Source organism: Crocodylus siamensis, chromosome 7, assembly GCF_052110815.1.
Source record: "Crocodylus siamensis isolate JL-2025a chromosome 7, ASM5211081v1, whole genome shotgun sequence".
Lineage (NCBI taxonomy): Eukaryota > Metazoa > Chordata > Crocodylia > Crocodylidae > Crocodylus > Crocodylus siamensis.
Genome location: NC_143401.1, coordinates 77,234,741 through 77,252,872, shown reverse-complemented (window position 1 = coordinate 77,252,872; position 18,132 = coordinate 77,234,741). Strand labels below are relative to the sequence as shown.

General features: G+C 40.6%; 1 protein-coding gene across 1 annotated transcript; it reads right to left on the bottom strand.

The window, feature by feature from the left end:
• Positions 1-1,080: 1,080 nt before the first annotated feature.
• CLRN3 (clarin 3) lies at positions 1,081-16,462 on the bottom strand. Its single transcript, XM_090057272.1, has 3 exons — positions 16,112-16,462; positions 9,695-9,874; positions 1,081-4,628 (listed from the first exon to the last, which is right to left on the bottom strand). Exons 1-3 carry the CDS (start codon positions 16,341-16,343, stop codon positions 4,354-4,356), a joined length of 687 nt encoding a protein of 228 aa, XP_089913398.1. The 5' UTR covers positions 16,344-16,462; the 3' UTR covers positions 1,081-4,353.
• Between the last annotated feature and the right edge of the window lie 1,670 nt (positions 16,463-18,132).

Sequence of the window (18,132 nt, the reverse complement as noted above, 5' to 3'; positions counted from 1 at the left end):
CTGAGCCCAGCAATAGCTGCCCCAGCTCCCAGCACTTGTTAAAAAAAGAGCCCCGGATCAGTGGATGCTTCCTCCAGGTAAGGGGTGATCCCTGCTGCCCCCCACTGCATGGGGGCTGTGCCTGAGCCCCCCAGCCTCCCACCCTCACTCCCCGGACCCCCCCCACAAGTGCCCTTTCTGGGCTGGCTTCAGCCCTTTAAGAAAAAAAAACCTGAGAGAAGCCCTGCACTCAGTACTCCTGCCAGCGGGGAGCAATCCCCACTGCCCGATGCCACATGGGGGGCTCTGCACGAGCCCCACCAAAGCCCCAAGGCCGCACCAGGAGCCATGAGTCCCAGGGCTTTTCTCCAGCTTTTGTTTCTTAAAGGGCCACAGCTGGCCCAGGCAGGGCACCCTTGGGAGAGCTGGGGGAGCAAGGGAGGAGGTTGGGGGGGCTTGTGCAGAGCCCCACCGTGCAGCATGAGGCAGTGGGGGCCAGCCAGGATCACCCCCCTGCCCTGCAGCACCCAGTGAGCAGCGGGGCTTTTTTTTAAAGTACTGAGCTGGAGCAGGCAAGGCAGCCATGGGGGTGCTGGGGGCTGACAGGGCCCCCATGGTCCCCTCTCCTAACCCCCTCTTCCCCACCTCTTGTACTTACTAGTTTAGAGTGAGCTGCAGCTCCTTGCTGCAGCCATTGGAGACTGCCCGAATCATCAAAACTCTCCAAATCTTTTCCAGAGATTCGGAGAGCCTTGAATCAATTCTGACCTTTAAATTTAAATTCAGATATTTAAATTAATTAAAATGATTTGATTCAGATTTGGAGATTTGGCCACCAAATCGGGCCAAATCTTCTCCAAATCAACTCACCACCCGAAGCTTCTCTTAGCCTTAGTAGCCAGCAAACTTTCTGTATGGGCAGTTTAGCAGGAAGATCGTATCAAAGGATAAAACATGTGAGACCTCACAAAAAAAGCTTCAAATCTTGAGAGATTTCCAGACTAATATTTACAGACTCCAAAGCTTCAATAAGCACATTGAACTGAGGATGTATATTGAAAGTAAATCACTGACTCTACTTAAGTTTTCCTATTAATGGGCCTTTACTGCAGTACAGATATCAAAGTAATGGTCAGTCATTTATGTTCAAAGAAGGAGGTACAGGTCCTCTGATGATCTGTTGCAATGACTGATGCTGTTATACAAAATGCCTGAAGCAGATTAAATTGTGCTGTGTGATGCATGTTGGCTTTAGCACAGGAGTGACAGTTGCATGCTGAAGCTGTATGACTTTTTTGCAGCCAAAACAAAACTAGCAAATGTTTTGGCTTTGTGCCAGTTCAGCTTGTGGGCCCAAAATATCTGACATTTCAGCTGAAATGTTTGCTGTGATGAAAAGCAGTTACGTCAGGGTTCTTGTCAGAAAGTGAAAACTGGCTATGGTCATTTTGCTTGATGCACATCTTCAGTCTCCACATAAAGAAACTAAACTTTTTTTGTGTGTGACTCTAACTTTGTGCTGATCTACTCCATATACATTGCTCTATTACCAGACTTCTGCAGTGAACTTATGATTTCTTCTAATAAAGCACAGTGGATATTTTAGCCTGAAAGTTACACTGACACAACCAACAGCTTCTGAAGTTGTTAGATTTTTTTTTTTGAGAAATCACATTGCAGGAAAAACTCCAGTATCCATAAAGATGTTCTTTAGCGTCCCTTTTTATCTCATGTTCAATTGCACATGCTGGGGGTGCTGAACCTCTGACCTGCATTTCAGATCCAACCTGTGGGTTTTTCCAGGAGTCCAAAAATGTGGCATTTAGGAAGCAGTGCCAGCATTAATTGCAGATCCCCTGCTGTCAAATTTCTGGACCTGTGGGGAGCCCTGAAGGCTGGATGATGTGGACTGCTATGCAGAGTTGGGCCAGCACAGTTGGACTAGCCAGGGACTGACCCTGCACCACTCATCTAGCCCACACAGCCACACATTTAGCAGCACTGTCCCATGTCATTGAATGAATACATATTGAACCTGACTTACAAAAGCCGGGGTAAACAGAGGTCACATGATAAAGTTAGCAAATGTTGAAGTGATGTTGTAGACATGGAGAAGGGTATTATGTACCAGAAAGCTTGTCTAAATCTATCCCAAGTATGCAGTTTGTCCAATTAAAGAAATATATTGCTTACAGAAATCCTTGTCTCTTACAAATTAAGAAAGGCATTCAGCAGTGAGGAGCAAGAGTGTGGACGATGCTGCTTGTTGTATCTGTGACTATGCATTCCCTGCGGTATGAGCATTGAGCATAACCTTAGAGTTATATGTTCTGCCCTCTTACCCAGAGGAAGGTCAGGTTAGTTCTTATGTGAAAAATTAACAATTTAACAGAGAGAGAATCTGTCAGGGTAGCGGTAAAGATTAGAAGAAGGAAGTTAGAAAGCCAGGAGTCTGTTTTCTTTAAGTTTAAAGTATTGAATCTTCATTAAATTCCAAATAATGAATGAGAGCTTTGACTCCACAGTATTGTATATATCCCCCCTGGTGAAAAGGTGATTTAACTTTCAAGGAGTAGGAAAGCCACACCTGTGCTAAGTGCACTTTCTACTTCTGTTAATTGCAGTAATCAAGCCTATTAATGGTCTAAAATAAGGTTTCTCATACTTTTCCATCACATGACCAAGAAATGAATAGTTGACACACACAAGACAGAAGTGACAGTTTTTGCTTGATCTGGCCCCTGAAAACTCTACAACTGTTACCAAACAGAAATACATGTCTGCAAAGTGCTTTAAAAGGCCTCTATCCCACAAAAATCTGAACCCTGAAGACATTTCAAAACAGAGCATCTTTTGTAACTTCTGTCTGAGCTGCTTCCTAGCCTGTCACTGGTTTCAGAATAGGAGGGGGGAAAGAGAGTGGAGGGAGTTTGGTCTGCATTTTTTTCAGCCCCAGCTGGAGGTTGGGGATGCATGCATTGGAGCCAGCTGTGAAAACCCAAAAACCAGTTTCCTTTGCTCCCTTTCCCACCTCCCATTTTGTAAACGGCAAGGGCTGGGATGGAGGAGGGACTATTGCCAGGGGAAACGGGGCTGAAGCCAGCAGCTAGATTCCTCTCCCCCCTGGAATCAACAGTGAACTTCTGTTTGGTCTGGGAGATTGTTGTAATTCAGAACAGTTCCTGCAAAGTGCTCTGAGGTTACAGCAGGGAGCTGCACCTCTGTCTGCGAGCAGAGACTTGCCTTCTCATTTATATTTGCATGTCATCTTCCTTCTTGTTTACAATTGCATTACATCCCTTTAGCATATTGTCATTGTGCAAACTAAAAATGTGTATAAAGTCATTCTAGATATGAGGTGGCAGCTGCAGCAGAATGGGCCCGTCTGACACTATGCTGTGGGAGGATTTATATGAAACTGGCAACATCTTACATAGTAACTAGGTTCATGCAGTGAATAGTTAACAAGAAGTGAGCCCATAGTCCAGAATAAAGTAACCAAAGACAACTTTTAGGCAATGAGCAGCAGTGTGAAAGTGATTACTTTATAAAGAGGAGAGTAAATGAAATACAAGACAAGAAGGGAAAATAGCAATGACTGCAGTGGAGAACAAAGCACTGATACCCCAGAACCTTTTCCTCTGCATCACAGGAAATCTTAGGTTTTGTTGACTATTTGAGCTTTCAGATTAAGAATGACTCTGTAATTGAAAACAATGGCCCAGGAACAATAGAAACGGTTGTTTCTAACTGAGCCTGTGGTCAAAATGTAGAAATAGTATTTTAATATCTTTATGCCTCCTTTCTCTACATCTGACCAGGCAGGCTGTTGCCTAGAAAACCTTTTGCTTGTCTGAACCAGTGAGTCTGTAAGGAGCCACCTGCCCTACCTTTTGTCTTTTTTATGCCTCTCTGATACTTGTGCCAGATAAGGGCAGTTCATTCATTCTTCATTGTAAGTCAGAAGAGCTTCTGGGAAGGTTGTGGAGGGTGTGCAGAGTGTTGCAGTAGGGTTTATTCAGCTGCAAGGTGGTATAGACTTGGAATAACATTTCCTGGAAGCCCCTGCCCTAAAACTGAGTCCCTGTGTTCATTACCATTTTGCTGCCCACTTCCCTGTAAGGGACTCCTTTAGGGGAGCAGAAGAGAGCTATACAAAGCTCATCCTTAAAGGATCCACAGACAACTGAAGTACCTTGGGATCACTATTTTGCTACATTAAGTTGCTGCCTTCAATCAATGAGTACTAAAGACATCAGTTGTTTAGTACAATGAACCAAAAAATAGTGCAATTTTGAAGTTTAAAGGATCAGTTCTCACTGTCCAAATTACATTTTCTTCCACGTCATATTTAACTTAAAAGAGTTGGCATCCTTAAAACAAAATACCATCTTTTGGTGCATTTTCTATGGGTCTTTCCTGCTCTTTCTTCTCAGAGTATCTTGCACGGTGATAGAAAAATATAATGACAATAGTGGCGACATTCAAAAGAAGTATAAGCAGCATGATCCAGTATGAGTATCCATAATTACTGGTGGACTTTTCAGATTGATTTGTAGAAGATGTACATTTTGAAGCCAACTTTGCTGGCAGCTTGTTTGCCTCTATATTCACTGCAAATAATATCATGGCTAGAAAAATGAAGATGCCTAGAAAATATAAATACAGAAGTTACAGAAAAGCATTCTTTGGGTAAGTTTAGGCCAATACAATGGTTCTATCATGTATTTCAGTCAAGAAAGTTACATCCATGTGAACATTTTCAGATTTTTAAAAGGAGGTCGCATAGCACAAATCTTGCTCTTGGACTTTGTAGGTGTATATAATATTTTCTATTTGAGCCATATATTCAGTTTCTGTTGATGTCAGTAAAATTTTACATTGGAAATATATAGTGAGGCTCTACAAGAGTTAATACATATGAACTGTAAATCAGAACCCTATTTTTTTCACAGACTTAAAACACAAGTTGATGTGGTGGTTACCTTAAGACTTGGCTAAATAGTGTTGGAGTCTGAATGTGTTATTAATGCTGTTAGGAATATTTTTCTTGGAGCTATACGGTGCGTCTACATGAGACGTCAAGCTCAGTAGGCTAATTTTACTGCACATTAGCACAGTGGGCAAAACCTTTGTTAATGCACTAATGCGCAATAGAATTGGTCTCCTAGCATCACCTAAAATGCATGTGCTGGCGCTACTGTGCAGTAGCACCAGTTACTGTGTGTTTAGTTAGTACCTGTTATTACAGGTATTAAACTAAATGTGCAGTAACCACTGCGCATTAATGCACATATAGATGTGCCCCCTAATAAACTTCCCTGATTCTAGTTCTTTACAGGACTTAGCATTAGGGCTGTGTGAGGCTTCGGACAGAGCTTTGGATCTGGAGAAGCTTTGGATGCTTTGGGGTCTGAAGCGGCACATCTGGGTCCAAGCGTTAGCCTTGTTCGGCTTCCCAAAGCAGTTCGGAGCTTCCGAAGAGCTTTGGAGCCGCCTCGGAGCTGCCAGCCATAGGGTATAATGGGGAAACAATAAAATATCTATAACTTTGATGTTTCTTGTCTGATTTAGATGACATTTTCAGGAATGGTATACTCTGAAGAGAAGCTGAAGTCTGCCAAGTTTCAAGAAGATCAGTGCAGGGGTTTGGGAGAAACAGCACCCCAAATTCTTGAAAGCAAAACTCATGTCAAGTCTAGGCATTACAACATAGTGGGGTGAAAACAGCAGGGCTAGTAGCTCTTACTGAGGCCACAAAACCTGCCAAGTTTCAAGATCAGTGCAGGGGTTTGGAGGAAACTGCCTCTCAAGCTGTGGACAGCCCTGCAGTTTTCACCCCCCTGTGGTGTGACACACAGCCACGACATGAGTTTGGCTTTCAAGACTTTGGGGTACAGTTCCGCCCAAACCCCTGCACCGATCTTCTTGGAACTTGGCAGGTTTCATGCTTTCAACAGAGGATACCATCCCTGCATGTTTCATCCAAATCGTACAAAAAAACAACAAAGTTATAGCTATTTAATTGATTCCCCATTATACCCTATGGCTGGATCTCTGAGGCAGCTCTGAAGCTTCAGCTGGATCGAGGCAGTAACCCAGTCCGGAGCTCCGGATCAGATCGTGGCCATCTGAAGCAGCCGAATCTCAAGCCGGATCAGATCACTGCCGACTCACACAGGCCTACTTAGCATGTTGTTCTTCCCATTTATATTGCCTACTGTATTTTTACCTCCTTCCCGTACTTAAATCACCATACCTCTACCTACAAGCCTCAATGATCAGAAAATCTTCTGAGGGTGTTATAGAATTTGGAGATCAGTAGTAAGAAATCAACAGGCTTTAAGGAATGATTATGTTATGTTCACCTGTGAATATGGCTTCATTTAAAACAGTAGCTGTTTTCCAAAAACAGGATGTCAGGTTCTCTGAAGTAAATCAATATAGCTCCATTGACATCAGAGCAGTGAAGCTCGTGTACACTAGGAGAGATTCTGTCCCAAGATCCATACTGCTTGAGAGGGATTTCCCAGATGAGTTTCAAAATGCTATTTAGTGTAAAGCAAAAGCAGAGGTACCCAACATAACAGTTTTGCACTTGAAATGCTTTAGGAGGATGAATCTCTAACACTGAAGCACCTTGTAATCAGATATTTTTCAATAACTTCTCCAAATCCAAAGCCTGCTCTTAGGGGAAGCAGAATCCTCTTGAGATAAATTCAGACTGAGAGATTGGCTTATTACAGTAGCAAGATCAGAAGGATAGCAAGGTACGTTAAAGGAAGCCAGATGCAAGCCTAATGGGTGAATGACGGGTTATACCTCCAGGGAACTGCTTGCAGGAGTTCAACTCTCTACTAATTTTTATCTTAGGGAATATTTTATCTTATTATCATCTGTGAAAGCATTTTTCTCAGAAAAAAATGATCACATTTTTCACAATCCTAAAACCTCATATGTATTCTTTGGATTAAAACTTACTTGTTTCATGTATATGTTGAGCTATTATGTCTTTGCAGACTTGAGTGAAATAACAAGGTGTACCACTGCACAGGACTTTAAGGCTAAGTACAAAGTTTCAAAAAGTTCAAAAAGCCTAAGGCGGAATTGGTTCAATCTTTGCAGGTTTTTCTAAGCTGTATAGATTGAATCGATAACAAACTGAACTGATGTTCAGTGTTTGGATGGCCAAGACAAGCAGAAGCCTGCACTGGCCCAGGCTGGGAGCCTGGGGGTGCTGATGTGCATCACCCCTCGTGGTCAGCTGCCTAAGGCTGCTAAACCCAGCCCAGTGGCACCCCAGGCCTGATTGGCTGCTGGACACCCGCCACCCCGCCTCGCTGTCAGCTGCAGGGAGGAGAGAGGCAGTAGAAAATCCCTCCCCTGCCTGTGCCTCTGAGAGGGAGGTGGGGAGGGGAAGTGCACCACCCAGCCCTGCCCCCCAACGGGGGTCTGCCTAAACTGGGAAAAGACCGCACGGGGGGGAGGGGGGGCTTTTCATCAGCCCACAGCCTGGCTAGCAGGGCTCTGATTGGCTCAGCCCCAGCCACTGCCCAGCCCCACACCTGTGAGAGATCATCCAGCCTGGCACCAGCCCCTCCTACATTTGGGGTCTGCCTAGCATAGGAGAGAGACCCCACTGAGGGGGTTTTGCTCCCCTGCAGCCTAGCTAGCCAGGCTGGGACCAGCTCAGCTCTGCCCTCTCTTCAGCCCCTGCCTGAGAGAGGCACGGTGGGGTGAATGCAATGGCTCAGCTGAACACTGACCTTCCCCCAGCTGGGGGGCTTTTTGCTGCCCCACAGCCCAGCTCACCAGGCTGGCACGGGCTCAGTCCCAGCCCCTCCTTAGCCCTTCTGCCTGAGGCCTTTCCCCCTGTGGTCAATTGCCGAGCTGGGGGGGCATAGGGGAAGGGGCCCCCAGTGCTGTCCCTGGCAGACCTGGAAGTAGACTGGAAGTGCTTCCAGACCATTGGGTTCACTGCTGAGCATGTGGACAGCCACCCCCACCACTCCTGTGGGATGCTCCATGCGCCTCAACATTGCAGCATTCAGGAGCCACACCTGGTACCTCAAGATATATAGAAAAAACTTTTAAAGCTGTGTTTGTGTCTGAATTGCTGATTCTCTGAATCAGCATCAAATCTTCAGATCCATATTTGGCTGAATTGATTCAGGGGCAGTGATCTGAATCAATGAATTGAATCACCTTCCCTGATTTGGGCCAAAATTGAATTGAATATGGCCCACTTCGTATACCCCTACTAAATACCTTTAAAAATATGTGCCTTAGTTGCTTCTAATACCTTCATTTTCCTGACTGGGTTTCAATAGTTTAAAAATGGTCAGATTATTCAGAGCTCTGATGACATGTATGCACCCAGTTGCATTAAATTATATTGTAAATGGCTTTTCTGTTCATTTTCATTATTGCAATCAGTGAACCCACTAACTTACTGAAGGATGGATTAATTTAAAGTAAACAATAAATTCTGCAATTTCTATAAGAGGTAGGATGTTTCAATATCAGTTTGGAAGCCTAAATAAATGAATACCATCTTTCAAATGTTGTCAGTTTATAGCATTTCCCATATCATATGGGAAATAATCCTTGCCCATTCTTAAAATTCATAGGCAAGCCATATTTATACATGGCTATGGAAAAGATTGTTTGCCTGCTGTCAGCATAGATAAAATCAAAACTCCTTTATTGCCCCCCTCCCCTCTTTTGGTAAAAATGGGTATGTGAGCATGCATCTACAGTAAACTCTGGTAACCAGCACCTTACAAGCTGGCATGCTTGGTTAATAAGCTTGTAGGGAAAAGTGAAACCAGAAGTGCCCACATCACTTCCAGTTTCCCTGAGCCCCCATGGCCCGGGGCAAAGCAGCCTGCACTGCCAAGTCCCCATGGCCCGGGGGCATAATAGGTTGTGCATGGCTGTGAGGGACCCACCTCCCTGTCCCACAGGGCCAACAGGGCCTGTGAGAGGGGCAGCAGTGCCGCAGGAGGGGCGGAGGATGCAGCGGGAGAAGTGGCAGCTGGGGCTGCTCAATTAACCAGCATATTTTGTTATCTGGCATCCCCATTCTCAGGAGATGCCGGATAACAGAGCTTTTACTGTATTAATGAATCAGGAAATATAATCTGTACATACAGACATATCTATTAGATACACTGCACAAGTTCTCTTTGCTCCCCACAGCACAGTGGAGTTTTGACATAAATAAGAATCAGGATATATAGACAAAGTGTATTATAAAATTTCTACCTGAAAACCAACTATCCAACAAAAATGATTAGGGTTCTTGAAATCAAGATTGGAGGAAAAGGTTAAAGAACTAGGGTTATTTGGTCTGGAGAAGAGAAGACTGGGGTGTGCAGGGGTTGATAGCAGTCTTCAAAAACCTGAAGGGTGATTACAGAGGATGATGATGGACTTCTCTGGCTATAGGAGACAGGACTAGGAGCATTGACTTCAAGCTCAGCAGGGGAAATTTAGATTGGAGATTAGAAGGAACTTCCTAATGATAAAGGTGGTCAGGCATTGGAACGGGCTACCCAGAGAAATTGTGGAATCCCCCAACCTCCTTAGTTTTCAAGAGCAGGTTAGGCTGACACGCAGCAGGGTTGGTTTAGGCAGGAATGATCCTGCCTTGGGAAGGGGCTTTCCAGTCATACTTTCCTGTAATCTAAAGTAACATACCTTACATACTTACCATTTAGGGAATTCCAGGTGTAGATTCCAATAGGCCCCAAAAAAGTCTGATAGGGATTACATACAGTGTTACTACATGTAAATCCAGAACTCAGAAGGGAGCTGAACAAACTGAGAACCAGGAGAAAGATGATCACAACATTCACACTTTTCGCTTCCACATTATCCAATTTATCTAAAACTGAAAGAAAGAGTTCAGTATTAATACCTTAACTTGAACCTAATGATACAGGGAAGCGGACCTGACTAGGGTCTGCCTAGACAACTGCTTAGAGCCAGGGTACCAGACAGGTTACTGATCCAGCCTGGACCCTAGTCTTCTGACAGTCAGCTCTTGGCTTAGTTGGGTGAAGGTCTGTGTCCCAGTCCTGAACAGCTACAGCAGCCTCACCCAGGCCTCCTGGCTAGAGACTGAGGTCTGAATAATTGCTTCCTGTTCCTAATTCCTCTGGCTTGTGGTTCTACCCAGGATGACTGCCTATGCCCTGGTCTGTTACAGAACTTGAGTTCCTGACCTGTCTGTCTGCTCCTTATTCCATAAATCTAATTGAGACCCTCTCTTCCCTATCATTGTCTCTTATCTCTGAAGTTGTGACCATTTAGGGTCATTTAGGGTCAGCCTGAAGGCCTATATCTGGGTCGTGCTGCTGGTAAGCTTTGTGGTTTGGGCATTTCCATGAGAAATTTGGGTTCAACTGCTCTGAGATACAAGGCTTGTTTTCTAGCTTTATTCAGTCTCCTGCACCAGTAATCCAATGCCTAGGCTATAGGGTAAAAGGTACATGGACCTACCTCCACTATGCTTTGTGCCTAATCTTTGCCTCAAAGGGTGTGTCTATACGTTGCCCTACAGTGACGCAGCAACATGCTACATTGCTATAAGGTGCCCTACAGCAATGTAGTGATCATGTGGGTCTACATGTGATTGGCAGCTACATCGCTGTAGCGGTACACTCCCTTGGTCTGATGTACTGCTATGGCGATGTAGCAGGAAAATCTTAACAGTGTGGTATATGCACAGCACAGTAACTGCCCGTACCACATCATGCTTTAGTACTTCCAAAAGGAAGTACTAAAACATGGCACCATAGCAACGTCACCATACAGCGACATGTAGACGCACCCATTGTGTTTTAAAGTAGCCTAGTTTTTCTCTGCCTAAGGAATCGGAGACTGGTGGATTTCACTCACTTCCCAAAGAAAATGAGAAATGGGAATTGGCCATCTAAATAGTTGTGCAGCTGCTTCTGAGAATGTTCATTGCCCCACGTTCCAGCCAAGCACATAAGGAAGGGTGAGAATATAGGGTTGCAAGAAAAGAAAAATATGCAGGAAGTGGTGTCCGTTTTTCATAAAATACCTGTTTTGAAGACTAATAAGCATTGTTTTCTAGACTTCTTGGCAGTTTTGTGGCTGCTGTCAGGTGGAATAGGATGGCACTTAGTGACTTAGACACCTGCAAGCCACAGTAAGTACCACTTTTGTTGCAGTTGTTTATTTAAGGTTTTAGTTAATATGTTATAGGTTACTTTTCTCTGCTCTTTCTTTATTTTTGAAGACTAAAATCCCATATTTTATAACTGGAATAAACAAAGTAATCTACAAAAACAGATTTGGTCGAAAATAATTGGTATGAATCTGTATTTAGATTAAACCCTCTACACATTTATGATATAAAACAATCTGACTGTGAGGGATATCAATCCACCTGTGGAGTCCTACCTATTTTCTTATACACATTCACTTGCTTGTTTGTTTTTACCTCTGATTGGTCAGATCTCTTTAACTATGCCTGGTCTGTCACAATATGTTGGTTCTAGAACTCAGTCCGGCTCCCTTTTTAATGACCCTATTGACTTGAAAGGGCATTGGTTTGGGCTACTTTGCCTTCATGTGTCTTCTGTTTTTAGTGCTATCATTGTACATAAACTGAAGATAAATAGTGTGTTTTTTCAAAATATATTATAATCTGACCCTCTAATCCAGGCTTGTCCAACATATGGCCCGCCAAGGCATTTTCTGAGGCCCGAGGTGCTGCAACAGGAAACGAAAGTAAACACTGTTTACTTTTGTTCCCACCCATTGTCCCTCCCCTAGCCCCTCAGCAGCTTCCTAATGGCTGCTGAAGGGCTGGGGAAGGGACAAGGTTCCCACACGCACCGCTTGACGTTGCTGACGTGGTGCGTGGGAGGAGTAGCCGTGTGCCGCTCAGGACAGGATGAGCCCGGCCGGAGCAGCAGGGGCTCAGCTGCACTTTCCCCTACCTGCACTGGTCAGTCCTGAGCGGCACATGGCTCTGCCACCGCCTCTGCTGGCTGGTGCCAACCTGGGCGGGTCTGTCCCATCTGGAGCAGCATGCAGCTGAAGCCGGATTCCCACGTGCTGCTGGACATTTCTGATTTCCAAAAATAGCTATATAAAGGTTACACTCCCCTGTTTGATTTATGTTGCCTATGTTTTACAGCACAATTTCCATTCAAATTCTTAGGCACAATGTCCACTGAAATCCATGGAAGTTCCACATGAGAAACAGAGACAAAATATCTAATGGAGATCCACAGTGCATGAGACAGTTGCTGCTATTAACAGGATGGGCTGCATGGTTAAAACAATGCTTATTACTCTTCCTAATGGTTATTTTATGAAAAAAAGACACCTGTCCCTTCATATTTTTCTTTTAATACAACCCTATATTACCATCATTCCTTTCTTCAAGACCCTCCCCCAATAACATTTTTCTCAATTCCACTTTGTCATGGCAGCTACATGATAACACATAGCCTCTGCAATTTAAAATCCTTTTGTTTCTAAAATTGCTATGGATCAAATAGCTAGTGTCACTCTGAAGTAATACTTCATATTATAGTGGTTGAAATTTTGCTACAAAATATTTTTAAATGGTATCTGAAAACACCTTTTTTTTTAATGGTAGTCATGGTAAAAAATACCACCAAGATCTGAAAACAGAGTTTTCTGTAAATTTTATTTTCAAATTGCTATTTTTGTATTTAACAATTTCTGTACATGAACAGTATAGCAAAAACCATGAGCAATGTGGGGATCCAGACATGGAGTTTAAAACTGGAATTTCAAGCAAGTGGTAAGTTATGCAAATATTAGCCACATACCATCTCTCCAAAGCTATAGAAAACCAGTGTGTTCCATTTGGCCTTTCATCATGCTTCAGAATTTAGAAAACAGGCAGAACATGACTCTTTAAGTTACTACACCATTTATTTTTATCAGTTAAAAATACATAGAATAGTTCACACAGTTATTTCCTCACATTGTAGCCTAATGACAGTTCTTCCCTTTTCACACTGCTTTGTGGGGTTGTGGAATTCAGTTTTGGTGAAAATGACAAAATAGCTTCCTTCCTCACCAACAGTCTCATTAGGTGAAAGGGGTGATAGTTCTTTCTCAAAGAAAGAGATTGTCGTTTACTAGGATACTCTGACATTTGCAGTCTGATCAGTGAAGTTATTTTACTATTGTTCAATATTAAGTTTAAAGTGTCAGAAAACAATCTTTCACAAAAGTGTGTATTGTACATGTCTTGAGAATTTGCAAAACCATATAGTACAGGCCTCAGCAAAAAACATCTACAATACTGTACAATTGTACAACCTACCATACTAGCTTGTAAAGAACAATTTTTCCAACTATTCAGTTGGTCTAATAAAATATATCACATTTACCCAAATAACCTTCCCCACTTATGTCATTAGACCAACACAGCTACAACCAACACCGTTAGAATGAAAACACTTTACATTTGACTGCGTCATATATCAATTTAACTGAGGGACTTGAGCAAATTGTTAGATTATTTTTCAAACGTTCTTTGCCCATCTGGTAAAGTTCTTGCTAAAAACAGTTACCATGGCCAAAGTATGCACCTTTTTTCATAATATTTAAATTTTGCTCACTTTTTTTCTGGAAACAGGAGTGTCACAATGGTACATTGCAGCTAATAACGTGCCAAATATCATTTTACATCTTACTTATAATTCAAATAGGCAGCAACAAAGCACAGTACCATGCCTAAAAATATAGTATGCAGGTCAAATCCTACCTGCTTTGCTCTTGCAAATATCCTGTGAGTGCTTTTTATTAGTTTGTAATTAATCCTTATATTGCAGTAGCACACAGAGGCCATAATCAGGCTGAAGACTCTATTGTGCTAATCATTGTAAAAGACAAAATGCATGGCCTGAATTATTTCCAATCTAAGGTGGCTTTCTGCAGTGTCCTCTATATGGATAAATTCCAATTTTTATAGATAGAACTGTGATCAGGAACAGCACTTACTGGCATAAAGGTAAAACAATTAAATATAAACAGTTCTTATACATATCCCTTGTTTTATATACCTGCATAGATATGATTTAGAATAGCTAAATCAAATCCTGATCTAACCCTTCTACCTTAAACAAACTGAATTGTTTAAATGGACTGATGTCAAAACTTGGGGTTTTAATGTACCCTTGTGTAATATTATTTTAAGAATGACAATTATTTAAGCTATTCTGCTAGTAAAGATTTGGTTGGAATGTAGATCTTAAAATTTGCATACATTAGGATTGCTTAGCCCTGCTATTATAATCGTTCGATGTTCTGCTGTCATATAGACACTAAGACAAGTCTTGATTGTAGTGTAATTACATCCCCAGGGTGAATTGGCTCCTCTTGTCACTGTTACAAACTCAGGTCCTGTTGGTAATGCAGGTGGAGCATTCTTGATAAATTCAGGTAATAATATAATGAATGAGGAAGAACTAAATGATTCCAATCATTATTTTCTAAATCAAGGGACTTCTGGAGTTGTGTCTGGCTGTGGTCTGTTTGTGCCAAAAGTATGAGGAGTAGAAAACTGTAAAATGTTTTATAATTGATTTAAATAATTCTTCCTAATGGCAAGGCATTGGGGGCTGCTTCTCCTCTCAGTTTCATACTTAAACATTAAAATAGTTATTCTGAAGTTATTGGATTAACACTGGTGTAAATACCACTGTACATCATTGTCAATAGAACAACTCAGCAAAAATTTAAGTACGTGCGTAACCTTTTTAGAATTTTCAGACACTTCTATCCAGTTCAATAACATTTATTTAACCTACACAATTTCATTATTTCTATTTTGCTGCTCCTGGTATTTAGTTTCTAGTATTTTTTTTTATTTTATTTTTACTATCTTTCTCAAGGGTCCTTCCCCACCCCTTTTTCATCTTTTTCTCTTTTTGTCTGTAGTCTGTCTTAATATTTCTTTCTTTTCCTGTCATCCTTGTAAACTTTATAAATTTATCAGATAGGCTTCTTGGCAATCTTAAAGAAAAAGAGCCTGAAAAGTGGGTAACAAGCTCACGTTTCAATGTATATTTGATACAGTGTGGCATTAGAAATAAGAAATTGCCACTACTTAATAGCTATAGTAATATGTATAGAAATAAAAGAATTAAAAATACTATTTTTTGTTAAAAAGAAGTTGATTTAAAAGGAAATGGATAATAGATATTATCATGTTAATCTTTTTTTCACCAATCTGTAATTTTAAAAGTTTAACTTTAATTATTTAAAAAATCAATTTCTAGCATTTTACTTTACTGCTTTGATATCAGTAAAGCATAGCTATATTACAGCTAATGGAATCTAAGACTTATGACAATCTTTCTAAAAAAATTAAAATTAATGTCCAATGCCAAACATCAGTGTCAGAGCACTGTATTTACGTGAGAAAACGTATGCGTTAGTTCCAGATATATGTTACTCTGTTTTTATCATTAAATTATCTAGACTAGACTCATTCAGTAGAACTTTATCTAATACTTTGGATTTTTTCCTTAAGTGATCTACTAGAGCTTAAATCTATGACTGCCAATTGGGAGCAAGAAAAAACTTCTAAATTAAAAAAAATTAAATATCAAATAATTTTGATTTAATCTGGAGAATGTTAGGAAAAAATTAGCATCAATAATCAGTGATTTTGCAAACAAATTCTAATCTATGCATGAAATGTCTTGATATGTGGTATCTTTTATGTTTTAAATCTTAAAAAAAAATCAGGATTCTGTTCTTTATGAAAGTTTTACAAATGTGCCCTTGCTATTTCTAATATACCCATTTCCCTTTTACCTTGATACTCACTCTCCACAATGTGGTAGATTACATGTTCATGAATAATTTGAAAGTTTGCCCCTTATAAATGTGTTGATGCTATTATATGCTTTACTATTTGTTTTCTCCTTTTTAAAGCTCTCCTTAATCCTTTGATGTTAGTCTGAACATTCTCTGTCTTCAATAAAAATATTTTATGTACAAACAAAAGAAATGAACTGCTGTTCATATATATCTACCAAGATGGAATGAATCAAGGCAAGTCAAGTTAACACTATCCATTTACATTCACTACAGTAGTTACCTTGGAAAGTTGTTTCTGGCATCTGAACTCCACCAGTTATAGTCTGTGAGCACACACCTTCAAAAATTCCAAATGCGATGGTTACGGTAACAGAGCTTGAATTTTCTTGGGAAAAGGTAACCTTACTTGATGCCCAGTGTTTCGTTGCAAGAACGAGGCAAACTATCACAAAAGACCAAATACTAGTAAAGAAAGCAGCTGCAAACATCAACATTTTTTTCCTGGATGGCATTTTGTCACAAAGAAGTGTTTTTCTTGGGATTCAGGATATTTTTGTTCTTATTTCCTTAGTCCTTTTATTCTTGAGACTGTTCCCTGCCCTGCTGCTAGAAACTTTGGATCTCGTTCTATGTACTGGCAGGAAGTTTATGCCAGTAAACTTTGAACTAGCAGCAGTGGTAATAAAGATGTAAAATAAGTGAACTTTGGTCTGGAGACAAGGTGTTGCCATAGCTACAGCAAAACTAATCTAACAAAGGACAGTAGGAACCTGCCACTATGGTTTCTCTTCATCAGATGATTGATTTATTTTGGGCTGTGCTTTGCCAAGTGAAATGAGACCAAAATACAGGCCTTTCCAAACAGATTTCCTGAAAGGTCTTCTAGACCTTGAAAAGTATAGGTGCTAATATAACACTCTTGCTTATGAAGAATTAGCAGAAATATTAAAGTACAACTTTCTTGAAGACTCTTCCTCAGCCCAGCAGGTCTTAGCTGCTGCTTCTCCTGAGAAGCTTGTAACCAATCAGGAAATAAAACAAAAATTGCTACATTCATATCAAAATGGCTTTCTGAGGACCTGGAAAACTTGGGGTGGAAATATCAACATTAAAATCTTCCCTTTTTGTTTTTTTTATTTTGACATATGTTATGCGGTTCTCCAAATACCTTTAACTAAAATTGAAAAAATCCTTTATGAAAGAAATCATAAATCACTTAAAAGGTTATTATTTTATTATCACGAGAAACTGTGCCTCCCTAACCTCTAACTTCATCATGCTCCTTTAACTTATAAACTAAATACATCAATAGATAATGCATACAGCGTTGAAAATATCTATAGAAGTCAAACCATTCATTCATTCTGAAGCATTTCATTTTAATGCATAGCAGAGGTCTAAAATAAGCAATATAAGCAATGTGCCATTGAACTGTATAAACGAGCACATGAAAAGATATTGATGATACTACCCCAGACATTCAATATCATGTACAATACTTATTAATAAACTAATATTTTATAAGTGGGAAGAAGGAAAAGATACCATTTTTCTATCTTTCCTGCAAGTGTTTGCCACATTTTGAAGTCTAAACATTTTTATCCTCAAAACTAAAGTGTGAGAGAGAGAATTACCTGCCATTTATTTTACTGAGACCAGTATTTTCCTAGCACTTGGATTTTCGCATCTGGTACTTTCAATGCAGTGTTTTTTAATGATGTTGGTAAATGAACCCTTTAAGTGGTCTGTTGGATGCATAACAGCACTGTAAACACACTGAAAGGTTTACTTTTTACGAAATAAAAGGAACAAAGGATTTCCAAGTGGGGAGCAGGGAGTGGTGGAGTGGGGTAACGTGAGGTGGGGCGGGGGAATTTCTTTCTGGAGCTACAATGATGTTACTGCAGCACTCTTATGGCTAAAGTCTGTTTGATTTCTTCATTCAAAATTTTAAACTAGTGATTAGATTAAAAATTAATTAATTTTACTTCAGAGGCTTTTAATGGAGTTTTTGATTGTTGTAGTTTCCATATCCAGCCATGTATCTGCTCAACTATCAAACTTTACTTTTAAAGATACTTTGGATCCAATTACTTTCATGACTTGAATTTATATACTTCATAATCTATTACACAGCATTTAATTTAATGGCAAAAGTCTATCAACATGTGACTTAAATACAAAAGATCAAAGCTCTGCTGTATATTTTTTGCCATACTGAACAAGGAAAAATGAGAGGAAGATGGTTTTCATTTTCTCTTTTACTTTTCAAACAAATGAATGTTAATTATAGAACTATAC